The sequence below is a fragment of the Dermacentor variabilis genome, chromosome 2 (assembly GCF_050947875.1).
Source record: "Dermacentor variabilis isolate Ectoservices chromosome 2, ASM5094787v1, whole genome shotgun sequence".
NCBI lineage: Eukaryota > Metazoa > Arthropoda > Arachnida > Ixodida > Ixodidae > Dermacentor > Dermacentor variabilis.
In genome coordinates this window covers 74,402,322-74,415,181 of record NC_134569.1, presented here as the reverse complement: position 1 = coordinate 74,415,181, position 12,860 = coordinate 74,402,322, and the positions used below count along the sequence as shown (strand labels likewise).

General features: G+C 47.2%; 1 protein-coding gene across 1 annotated transcript in view; it reads left to right on the top strand.

The window, feature by feature from the left end:
- Nucleotides 1–8,437, top strand: part of LOC142570344 (arylsulfatase B-like) — a 36,576-nt gene extending 28,139 nt beyond the window's left edge. Inside the window, exons 6-9 of the mRNA XM_075678732.1 lie at nucleotides 812–938; nucleotides 5,081–5,374; nucleotides 6,304–6,740; nucleotides 7,843–8,437. Of these exons, the coding sequence (XP_075534847.1) occupies nucleotides 812–938; nucleotides 5,081–5,374; nucleotides 6,304–6,740; nucleotides 7,843–7,971 (987 nt within the window). The 3' untranslated portion in view covers nucleotides 7,972–8,437. The remainder of the gene's footprint in view (nucleotides 1–811; nucleotides 939–5,080; nucleotides 5,375–6,303; nucleotides 6,741–7,842) is intronic.
- The last annotated feature ends 4,423 nt before the right edge of the window (nucleotides 8,438–12,860 follow it).

The following is a 12,860-nucleotide window of genomic DNA, read 5'->3' as shown; positions in this document are numbered from 1 at the left end:
TAATTTAGATTGCTGCAGGAGAGCGAAGTTTTGCGTTTTATTTTCCCCAGTGCCGCAACTGCTGATCCACGTGACGGCTATGTGTGTAGTGCGCACCAGCCAACCTGTTGGTTCCCATTCTGAGCGCCCAGCCACAGATGCGCTTCCCCGTCTTCCTCCGCAAATGGATCGTTGCTGTGGAACTTTAAACATATTTGAAAATATATTTTGTTAAATAAATAAGTTATACTATTGGGTTTTGCGTGCTAGAACCACGATATAATCGGGGCACTACAGATTAAGTTTGCCCTACTGGCATTCTTTAAGTGGTGCCCAGTGCATGGTACAGGGACGTTTTTGCATTTCGCCCCCACCGAAATGCCGCCGCCACGGCCAGGATTCGACCTTCCTTGCTCGGGCTTAACAGCGGCACGCCAAAGCCACTAAGGCACCCCGGCGGTTTTCTTGCCGATTTTTTTCTGAAAGCCTTCTGACGCAAGGCGTATGGCGTATATCGACGTTTTTCTTGTTCACTCTTCTGCAGCAAAACCAAACCGGTCTCGACTTTTGGCACAACACGGATCCATTGTGGACGAGTAACGGAACCTACTCTACAACCCTGTTCACACAGCGAGCCAAGCACATTATTCGGAACAGAAAAAAAGGGAAGGTAACATTGCTCAGACTGTTACTCTTACCGCTAATTGAAGAGGCTAGGATTTTCTTTTGCTACGAGGTCTTACATTTATTGTTAAGCTTTACATCTGTAACGTGTAGAGCTGGCACTCCTAACATTTTTTATCAATTCCAACTTGTTCCCGCCTATTTGCAGCCGCTCTTTCTTGTGCTGAGCTACCAGGCAGTGCACTGTACAGGGAGCAGTACACCATTGCAGGCTCCACGGGAGAACATCGAAAAATTTCCGTACATAGGAGAAACAAGTAGAACAATCTTTGCAGGTAAGACACCTTCGAGCTGCCCTTGCGGTTGGTGCATCACTGACCTCTAGATGGTGTCTTTCTTCGAGATGAAGTTGCAATATTCCGTTAATTACTTACCGTGAAAACAGTGTTCCTTTCATTACGAAAGAACTATGGCCCTATAAGGTCAAACTAGTTCAATCCGTTTTTATTCGAATATCTTGAGGTCAATCTGTTTTTATTCGAATCTCTTGACGTCAACCTTGTGTAACCACCGACGCAAGCATCGGGCGGAGACGCACCGCGTTGTTTCACTAGCACAATCAAACGGTCTCTTCGTTTATACCAAGTCACACTTTGTTTCCTTTCAAAGCGAATAACATCGTCCACCTTTGACAGGTTTTTTTCCTAATTGGCTGACAAGCGCAAAGGAGCACGCAGTAGTGGAGAGGGTTTCGGTAGGGCCGAGCTAGCACAGTGAAAGTACAAAACTGAATGAGGAGGGTGGTGCCCGCTTCTGCGACTGACCTGCTCCTTCTTGCTTAGCTTGCGGTGGTGCAAAGGAAACCTAAAAATTTCACTAGAACGGGTTCTCAGCGAAGATGAATTGGCAGAGTGATGTATATGAGCCGAAAGGATTTGACAATGTTATACGTCCACGAAAGAATATTTATTATGAACAAATAAAGCCATTCTTCCCAGCGGCTCCTATCAGCCAGTGCCAGATCGATCGGCGGGTCGCCTTCTGCCATTCTTTTCGGAACGGGGAATTCTCCGGCTATTCCGAAAAAAAAAATCTGTTGAGTTCGGCACATCGATCTTTAATGCGTCCACATAACTTTGATGTGAGCTTTCACGGTTTTGTGACTGAGGTGACAGACAGGTGAAGTAGGCGAAGCCCGGAAGCTTTTTACCAATAAGACCGGGTTAAAGGGCAAAAAATGTGTAGAATAAGAAATGATTATTTTTTCTTTTAGTTGATTTAATCATGTATTAATCAACGTGTATGCGTCATATCAGATAAAGAAATTCATTGTTTTCGTCACGTCGCGTAACAGACAGGCGAACTGGGGATGGCCACAAGCGATTTGACCAATTGTGGAGATCTGATTGCAGAAAAATAATAGAAACAATGTGGAATAGATTAAAGCGATACTGAACAAAACTTTTACCGCCGGAGTTTTTAGCCCAACTGAAAGCTTTGGTGCTGAAAGTGCTTAACACAACCTTGTTTTCAAACAGAAACTAGCGGGAAATAATGAAAGTCAGGCACTTTTCACAAAATACCGCGTCTAGAGGCCGAGTCGGGAACTAGAGGAAGTGACGTTTCTGTGAAGTTGTCTGTGCCGGATAACGGCTCGACAGCCATCGCCCGCGTCTCTCCACCCGCATGGACGGCGCCGTACGGGAGCGAACGACGTCTCAACAGTGCGGTTGCTCTCGGACGCATATTTGTTTTCGCAAGCGGAGCTCGTGCCCAAGTCTTCGAAATCGCCTTTTGTGTTATGTGCTGCTGTGTAATTTGATCAGTGAAGCACCTGGCAGGACGCGGGAGAATGCCTCTAGGCCGCTGCGCGAAATGGTGTGGGAATAGTATCGTCGGGCGAGACAAGCGGTGCCATACGTTTCCGGCAGAGCCGAAGCATGAAAGGATATGGATTAGCGCTGCGCGCTAGTCGCAGCCCACATGGCTGCTGTCAAAGCGTGACTTTCTATGTTCCGAGCACTTCGAGGACAGTGACTAACTATCGGACGAGCCTTGCTTTGCTGCAGCGCTATAGCGCTGTGGCGTGTCAACGAAAGGGCGCTGACATGACAGGGTACTTCAATACTTTTCATCTGGTCATGAAACTTCCGCATAACGCTATGGGAGAGCTTGATATAGCGTCCGCAGTGGCCGCACCACATCGCTGTCGCAAGTACAAGGTGGACTGGAGCAGACCCCGAATGGACGCCACAGGCATCCTATGCGTACACTCGCTATTGCGCAAGGGCCGACTGCCTGAATCGGCGCGTGGATATAGCCTACACAACATGCAAATCGCCGCCCTGTTTCTGTGCAACTACAACGCCTGCTTTCATTTCCAGCTTCAACTGCGTTCGAAACAGCGGCCTAATTAATTATTCCAGTGGTACACTTGGACTACTCCATCGTTAGAAAGCGACTACAGAGTAAGTTCACGTGGCACTTTCATGTGATTGTGCCACTCGTGCAGTCACTTTCATTCGCGTCTTGCATCGTTGCGCGCTCACAAAACACTGACAGGCGAATGCCAGGCAAGCGAGGCTGCTCACCTCTGTTGCTTCTTCTGCTGCTGCTGTTGCAAGCCGGCACACATGACGTCACGGTGGTCGGCACGCACCTCAGCGCGACCCGGCTGCAGCCGCCCAGCGCTCACACGCGTCCAAAAATACAGCCATCTGTTCAAAAATATGTAAAATAAACCTTGCGTATCGGAACAGTAACGGTTTCCGAGTAAAATTTCGATGTTTGACTCTTTTTAATAGTTTTGTTCACTGTCCCTGTAAAGTGCTTGTGAATGTTCGCCTTGGTTAAACTCATGTGTGCATTCTTTTTGTTTGGCTGAAGTGCGTGCTTGCTCGACTTCTCTGGGGTCCATGTGTTTGTGTATCTGTTGCATGGCAATGTTGTGCTGTTGGCTCGCACCCGGGCCGTTTCCGGAGAGCGCCTGCTTTGGGAAGGCGGTGGCCGGACGCTGTTCGGCGAAAAAGGGAGCGGCAGGGGTTCTCGCGCACTGGGTCTGGCGAGCGTCCTAAATCGCGTAGGGAGCCACTGCAGTGGCATCTGATGGAGAAGGCAGCCATTGGGGAATGTTTGGGTCGGGCCGAGGTGGTGCGGGCGGCTCGGTTGGTTCGGGCGGCGGCCACCGTCAGTGCGAGTTACGCAGCCCGGACATGGTCCCGTGGCTGGGGTTGAGAATGCGCGCGGCTGAGAGGTTCCAGAGTAAGCTGAGACTTGAGACGACGGACCAATCTCGTCAGGTGCCCGATCGAAGCGACGGACTGCTCCGAGGCCTTTTCTCAGCCGCATTCGTTAATATGAACTCCCTTTCCTTGTTTAATATATACTCAGTGTAACCGCTAATGTATATCTGTAAATAAATGCAGTTCAAATTATTGACATCCAGCATCTTTAGTTTCGGAATACCGAAGCCGAGAACAGTGCGGCGGCTTAGGAAAAGCCGAGAACGAACGAAAAACACTAAGAAAGCATAACCCGGCGGAGAAAGGAAAAACTTTACTGTCCCTTTAAAGTTGTAGCGCCTCTGATGTCACAGAGAGTCACCATAATTTTTTCGACAAGCGCTCAAGATTGCGTTATAAACAGAGGCCTGTATTGACAATAAAGTTCTTACGCTAAAGCTGCTCGACAATGCTGATGTCGGATACATTATAAACGAAGACGGCTGGCCAATGGCAGAATTACCGCACGAGAAAATTAAATGTGTCGTGAATCCCGCTTCAGGCTATGTACATTGTGCATCCACATGATTCCTGTTTAGTGGGTGACACGACGCTTTCTTTCTTGCCAAGGCATTTAAATGACGCTGTGTCATTGTCAACATAAATATGTCATTGGACCTCCATATGATTCCTGTTGACTATAGGTAGCAATAAGTTTTCTTCCTTGCTTAACCTATTGCACATATCGCTTTTCTATTAGAACGCGCCTAATAATAGTATATGCTTTAACCTTCGGGTAGTCACGTGGTACCAGCCGACAACGATAGAGTGCTGTGGGAATATGCCACCGAGTGATGTTAGTTTAATGCTTATTATATCCAAAAAGTTCAGTTAAGCACACGCCTGACGAAGATGAAAAGAACGCGGGAGCGCATATAATCCGAATTTGAGGCAATCTTGCACCGAACATAAAACAAGCTAGCACCGTGCTATTCAACCCGCCGCCCGTGCTGACACGAATGGTGCCACAACAACGAGCTAATATCAGACAGTGAAGAGAAGGCTAGTATATGAAGTAACGTTCGATTCACGAATAACAGCAAAGGGCCCATGGAAACCACATCTGCTGTAGGGCGCATTACGTCAACCAAACTGTGTCCACTTTCTTGCCACCGGTGCGCTACTTCTGGATATTCGTATGCAGCTATTGCGCTCGAGATTTAGCGTAAGACAACGCAGCTATGTTCATTATGCAGGCATGGTGGATGCAATGGACCTATCTGTAGGCGAAGTTTTCCAAGCACTGAGCGAGGCCGGAGTGCTGGACAACACAGTCATCGTTTTCAGCAGCGACAATGGTGGAGCTCCTTTTGGCACGCATTCCAGCCGCAGCTTCAACTGGCCACTGCGCGGTACAAAGGGTACGCTGTGGGAGGGAGGCACTCGGGCGGCTGCATTTCTCTGGAGTTCCCTGCTTGCCCGGAGACGAAGAGTATCAAATCTACTAATGCATATTACGGACTGGTTGCCCACTTTGTATTCCGTTGCCGGTTAGTAGAATTACTTCTATGGTTTCTGCATGAATCCAGATGCCGAAAAAAAGCGCCATCGTTAAATTATGTAGATGTTCGTTGAGACCTCATTTCCCACAGTGATATGTCGGTTGATGAGGACCGCTTTATCATCTGCACCAAATTGTGAGAGTTCAGAAGCTTCTATAAAGGTTGAATAACTGACGATGCTCAATATATACAACAGTTCTAACAAATAAGTAAATTCTGCATAGCTTAATGGTTCCTTCGACTGCTAAGCAGATCAAATTTACACTTAATTTTTGGATGGAAAAAGTGAGCATTACGAACAAGATATTATATAAAATGAGTAAATCGAGCATTGTAAAACTAATCAAGAAGAAAATACTGACGAAGCAAGAGCAAGCAATAAGACGGAAAGAACGCATTTATTCGCCTTCTTGCAGTCTGTATGATTATAAGAAATGGGCACACTTATCACTGCCCGACATCAACCAGGAATATAAAAGGTTCGCGAGGTCGCAATCCGGATCAAACGCCCTCACACTCGCCGGCGAGCAGGCGTTGCTACAAATACTCCAAGGTGACGCGCAATGTTCCCATTGTAATGTACAATTTATGAACACAGTATCATTTTGTCTGTTTTGTGACCATTGTTTTTGTCGCCATGGAATGGAGTTCACTACACTGGCAATGAATGCCTGGTTTCCCCAACATAATTTATTCACATTGAAAGTTTTAGCTTGGCAAAAAGAAAGCCTCCGTGCAGTGCCGGTATTTCATCCTATCAAGTTGTGTTTCGAAGAGTCTCAAAGAGAGCCTTGGACAATGACGTTTACCAATGTAATCACTCCAGGCTAAACCTGGATCCTTATCCCACTATTATTCTCGTAAGCGTTTACATTCCTCTTGCCTTACCTTAGGCGCGCACGATTTGTGTTTTTAAGGTGGCAACGTAGCGAAGCTTCCTCAGCTGGACGGGCACAACATGTGGCAGCACCTCTCGAATGGGTGGCGTTCACCACGAGCCGAGGTGCTTTACAATATCGGCCCTTCGCTCTCGGCTGGAGCAATTCGCGACTCCAGGTACAAGTTGGTGGTGGACAGCACCGGCTTGTTCAACCAGCGCTACTTGACAACGGGAGGCAGCCATCCACGACGTGATATGGACGACCTGCTCTTCAAATCCGACGTCGTGAAGGCGCTCAGATACATGTACGGAATGGACGGTGGTTTCGGGCTTCCTAAAGGGTGGAGGCGACGAGCGACGCTGGACTGTGGGGAGTGGTACGGGAAAAACTTTTCGTCGAGCGATTCTGTCTACCTCTTTGACATTGTCAAGGATCCGTGCGAGCTGAATAACTTAGCCAGAGTCCATCCTAATGTGAGTATTCTGTCTCCTTATTACTTTCACTGAAGCAGTTGTTCGATTCTCTGATCCTAATGGAAAAAACGCTGAAACAGTGCCAAAACTTGTTTCCTTTGTTCAATTCAGTGAGAGATCGACTTAAAAGAAAACACAGATTCTTAACGTTTTCGGCCTTATTTAATTAAACTAAATGGGTTTGGCACAACGCTACCATTGAGGCCTTCTCGTATGATGGTGCGAGAAAAAAACTGCAAATTCGTTATTTCGGCTGGGTGCACTGAGTAGGGTGCTTAAATAGCATCTACGAAACGCAGACACAGATGCACATTCATATTCTTTTGCACAGAAAAGAATGTTCCAGAGGCACTATTCACCCAAGAGCACCGGACCGGTTCCACTGCCAGCTGGCATTAACTATTTAAACACACGCCATTATTACATGTTGTGTAAAGTTTGGTGGAACACACAGAACATGTCTCGAAAATTTAACATTTCTAGCTTGATCAGTTTACTTTCCTTTATCTATTAATGCACGAATTGCACCATAGCGGTCACAAAAATTACTACATTTTCCTGCGGTACAACACTCACGTGAACACAACAAACTACAAAACACGTAAGTGCTCACTTTAGAGAACTCGAGCTTTTCTGGAATATAATAGCATAATTCAAATCAAGTTCTTGTTCCAAAGAGCCTAAAGTGCTCTCGAAAAAAATTATCTCAATCAAAATATAGCAGTCACCAACTAGATTATCATGTGACACTGACAAAACTCCCGCTGTGCATTAGCGTCATGCATCCGCATTTATTTTGCAGCGTCATAATTTTTCAGTTTACCGAACAGCGCTCCGATTTAGATATTTGCCGATAATTGCAATTATTCAATTTGTGCAGGGTAAATGCAGAAAAATACAGATTTTTCAGAACTCTACAAACACTTGAAAACGCCAGCTGAATATTTCTGATAGAAAAACCGCAAACTCTGGAGCCAATACACAATAAAAAGCATCAAAATACTGTTTTAACGCTCCTAAGACACCAGTCGGACCACAATGAGCTTTCCAATCTCTCACATATGTACGGGACACAATAAGTTATGTATTTTCATTTCAACAGATTGTGGCTAAACTACAGCAGCGACTCAATGCCTACCAAGCTGGCGCCGTGCCGACACTACACAAGCCACCAGACCAAGCTGCTCTTCCGGACAGGCACAATGGAACATGGGCGCCATGGGTACTGTGAACCCAGAAGTTCATCATCACCTCATGCTTCGAAACGTTTCCCATTCCTAGGGTGTGAAGGAGGGGATAGAAAGTACGAATTTTCAACCACTTCAGGTGACAGCTGCCAGCCTGCTACTTGCTTTCTTTCAAGCATCTGTGTGCTTTCAACCACCATATAATAATAATAATACGAAGAAGAAGAAGAAGAATTCGGCAGAGATACATAAAAAGACATAAAAGCGCAAATATTAAGTAAAGCTAAAGGGATAGATTAGTGCTCGAGAATCTCTAAGGCGTCAATATTATCGCGAGCAGATCCTTAGTAATCGAGAAATTGAGGTAAACGCAGGACGTGATTAGAGACCCCCCGGGACATTTAAGTACTAGCCCGATGACGAAAGCACTCCTCAGTTGAATTCTGTCATTAGTACTCAACCACTGGTTACAAAAAAACATGACTGTAGTGTATTATAAGACGAAATAAAATGCTGCTTGTCGACAAGCAGCAAATCGAACTGGATCCAGTTCGATTTCATTTATAGGAAAAATTACCGCCTCTTCCGATCCGCGAAGATGGGCGAACAGCTAAGCTGTGTTAGTTACACGGAGTGTTACAACATGCAAGTCAAACTTCGCAAGCAGTGTATATTGTAAATCTGTTGTTTCACAATTCTTTCACCTCGTTTACGCTTTTGCATGCTTAATGTGGTGAGCATGATCACAAGTAATTTTTTGCCATTGTCCTAGTGTGCGTGTGCGTGTGCGTGTGTGTGTGTGTGTGTGTGTGTGTGTGTGTGTGTGTGTGTGTGTGTGTCTGTGCGCGTGCGTGCGTGCGCGTGCGTGTGCGTGCGTGTGTGTGCGCGTGCGTGTGCGTGTGTGTGTGTGTGTGTGTGTGTGTGTGTGTGTGTGTGTGTGTGCGCGTGTGCGTGTGCGTGTGTGTGTGTGTGTGCGTGCGTGTGTGTGTGTGTGTGTGTGTGTGTGTGTGTGTGTGTGTGTGTGTGTGTGTGTGTGTGTGTGTGTGTGTGTGTGTGTGTGTGTGTGTGTGTGTGTGTGTGTGTGTGTGTGTGTGTGTGTGTGTGTGTGTGTGTGTGTGTGTGTGTGTGTGTGTGTGTGTGTGTGTGTGTGTGTGTGTGTGTGTGTGTGTGTGTGTGTGTGTGTGTGTGTGTGTGTGTGTGTGTGTGTGTGTGTGTGTGTGTGTGTGCGCGCGGAACCATCACTAATGCAAAGCTCCGTGTATTGGGCGCAAGGCCCACCACTTTAGCTATGGGCGCTGCAATCGTTTTGACGATTTGTTGTATTGGTTTGACGATCGACGTCATTGTGTTTCTTAGTGAGATTACACAGACATGCGGCTGCGACGGAGAGGACGTCAGTGATGGTGTGCCAGCAGCCCGCCGCTGTCGCTTGCATTCGATGTCTTGAGTTTGCTCGGTGACATCATAAACTGCATCCGCGCGGCATTGCCGCTTGCGATTCTTCAAAATTAAGTTGCTTCAAACTTTAATCTGTCCGTCAGGTAAGATTATGAATGGCTCATACCCCATTAAGCAATGGCTCATACTCCAGTAAACGGGGCCTCCCCATTACTACGACAAAACATAAGCTAAAAAATTGGCAGTGGCTTATCTCGGCTATGCCAGGATATACGTAGCGAAAGCTAAAGCATAGCATAGTTAGCCTTGGTTAACCTTGATTGCAAGTCCAGGTTAGTCTGGTTGTCTAGCTTTGTTGCGGCGTTTAGCCAGTAGGTCGGCGCGCTGTTCGTCTGTTTCCTGGGCGATTCGTTTCCTCTTCATCCCGTTCCGATGTCGATTCCAGTCCTCCTCCTGCTTACCAGAATTGTCGCCGTCCATACTGCCGCCTGGCAATATCATTACTAATATGGATGAGATAGTTCAAATGGCTGAGGAGTTCTATAGAAATTTATACAGTACCAGTGGCACCGACGACGATAATGGAAGAGAAAATAGTCTAGAGGAATTCGAAATCCCGAAGGTAACGCCGGAAGAAGTAAAGAAAGCCTTAGGAGATATGCAAAGGGGGAAGGCAGCTGGGGAGGATCAGGTAACAGCAGATTTGTTGAAGGATGGTGGACAGATTGTTCTACAGAAACTGGCCACCCTGTATACGCAATGCCTCATGACCTCGAGCGTACCGGAATCTTGGAAGAACGCTAACATAATCCTAATCCATAAGAAAGGGGACGCCAAAGACTTGAAAAATTATAGACCAATCAGCTTACTGTCCGTTGCCTACAAAGTATTTGCTAAGGTAATTGCAAATAGAATCAGGAACACCTTAGACTTCTGTCAACCAAAGGACCAGGCAGGATTCCGTAAAGGCTACTCAACAATAGACCATATTCACACTATCAATCAAGTGATAGAGAAATGTGCAGAATAAACCAACCCTTATATATAGCTTTCATTGATTACGAGAAAGCGTTTGATTCAGTCGAAACCTCAGCAGTCATGGAGGCATTACGGAATCAGGGTGTAGATGAGCCATATGTAAAAATACTGGAAGATATCTATAGCGGCTCCACAGCCACCGTAGTCCTCCAAAAAGAAAGCAACAAAATCCCTATAAAGAAAGGCGTCAGACAGGGAGATACGATATCTCCAATGCTATTCACAGCGTGTTTACAGGAGGTATTCAGAGACCTGGATTGGGAAGAATTGGGAATAAAAGTTAATGGAGAATACCTTAGTAACTTGCGATTCGCTGATGATATTGCCTTGCTTAGTAACTCAGGGGACCAATTGCAATGCATGCTCACTGACCTGGAGAGGCAAAGCAGAAGAGTGGGTCTAAAAATTAATATGCAGAAAACTAAAGTAATGCTTAACAGTCTCGGGAGAGAACAGCAATTTACAATAGGCAGCGAGGCACTGGAAGTCGTAAGGGAATACATCTACTTAGGGCAGGTAGTGACGGCGGATCCGGATCATGAGACGGAAATAATCGGAAGAATAAGAATGGGCTGGAGTGCGTTTGGCAGGCATTCCCAAATCATGAACAGCAGGTTGCCGTTATCCCTCAAGAGAAAAGTATATAATAGCTGTGTCTTACCAGTACTCACCTACGGGGCAGAAACCTGGAGGCTTACGAAAAGGGTTCTACTCAAATTGAGGACGACACAACGAGCTATGGAAAGAAGAATGATAGGTGTAACGTTAAGGGATAAGAAAAGAGCAGATTGGGTGAGGGAACAAACGCGAGTTAATGACATCTTAGTTGAAATCAAGAAAAAGAAATGGGCATGGGCAGGACATGTAATGAGGAGGGAAGATAACCGATGGTCATTAAGGGTTACGGACTGGATCCCAAGGGAAGGGAAGCGTAGCAGGGGGCGGCAGAAAGTTAGGTGGGCGGATGAGATTAAGTAGTTTGAAAAGACGGCATGGCCACAATTAGTACATGACCGGGGTTGTTGGAGAAGTATGGGAGAGGCCTTTGTCCTGCAGTGGGCGTAACCAGGCTGATGATGATGATACTGCCGCCTGAACTGTGGTTGCGGCGCACGCGAGGTCTCCTTTTCAATCCTTCGACATTGTTATCAGGCATGCAACGCAGCTGGCGAAGCGAGCGGAGGAGAGCGCAACGACGACGAACGCGGTGTGACGTCATACGCAGGCGCGTTGACGTCACATACGCTGGTGCGGCACTGCGCAGCGGCGCCGCGCCTGTGGCTCGGTGCTACGAATGGCGCATGCGCAGTAGTGACTTGGGGGCGAGAGAGAGGCAGAAATATCCACGGCGAGGCTCGCGTTGTGACGTCATGTGCCTCCTCGGAGCACCACCACGGCGAAATCGCAAGTTCATGGCCAGTAAACCTTTCGCTGTAATAAATTCTGCGCTGGGATGAGGAGTGGAAACGGAGCCAACTGCGGAAGACGACGACGAACGCGGGAGCAGTGGAACGAGCGCGTTCTCGGAAGCGCCGAGGGACGCCAACGAGTTAGCTGTCGAAGAAGACGATGCACGCGCTATTGCTGATAATGATAGCTTCAGTGAACTCCGACAATGACGGCACAGGGTCCGCATAAACAGCTTCGCTGTAATAAAGAACTGATTGAACTTACCTTTGACAACGACGCGGGTGGTCGAAAGGTTTCGTTCTCGCTTGACTCTGCGCCGCCTACGCTTTCGAGTTTCGATAGTGGTCGCGTGATGCTGCGCAGGTTTTGCTGGCTTGCGAAACTCGCACAAATTGAAAGTAGCAAAGAATTGAACTTCCATGTGATGTCGCAAATGCCCGAACGGTCTACGCAACTTGATCAAAAAGCAGCTACTGCTGCGAATCTGCCGCTCTGTTGTGGTGGCTAGAGCCGCAATAGCTCTATGTTAGCTCGCTACCGCCCTCTGTCGGACTCCGTTTCATTCACCGACGGCAGCAGAGGGTGGTTATGGCGTATGCAGCGTCCCCACTCCCCCGATAGGGTGATTGGAGATTTGAATTGCGAAAAAGGTATTCGAACCCTTCACATGCAATTTTCTCGTGAACTGTCTTTTCTTGGCCCGAAACAAACATCGCTGTTTCTGGTATGGCATTTAAACAGTGCACGTCCACTTATTATTTGCCCTCAATGCCCTTTTAGGACTGCTTACGTGCGTATAATGCGAAAGCATTATACCGTTTGCAGACGTCGGAACGCCATGAACGTGCTCATGACGTGTCGCCACCTCCTCCCCATTGGCTGTGCCGTGACGTGCCCAATTACATACGCACTAGGCTACACCTTTAGTCAGTCACATGGCTGTGACGTGACGTGTGCAATGACGCACGCATGGGTACACTTTGGTCAACCGAAACCGTGGATTCGCCGTGGCGTAGTCCTTGAGTGCATAGAGGGTAGTATGGATCAAGTAGTTCTTCTTCAGATTGACCTCGCCAAAGCCTTTGAT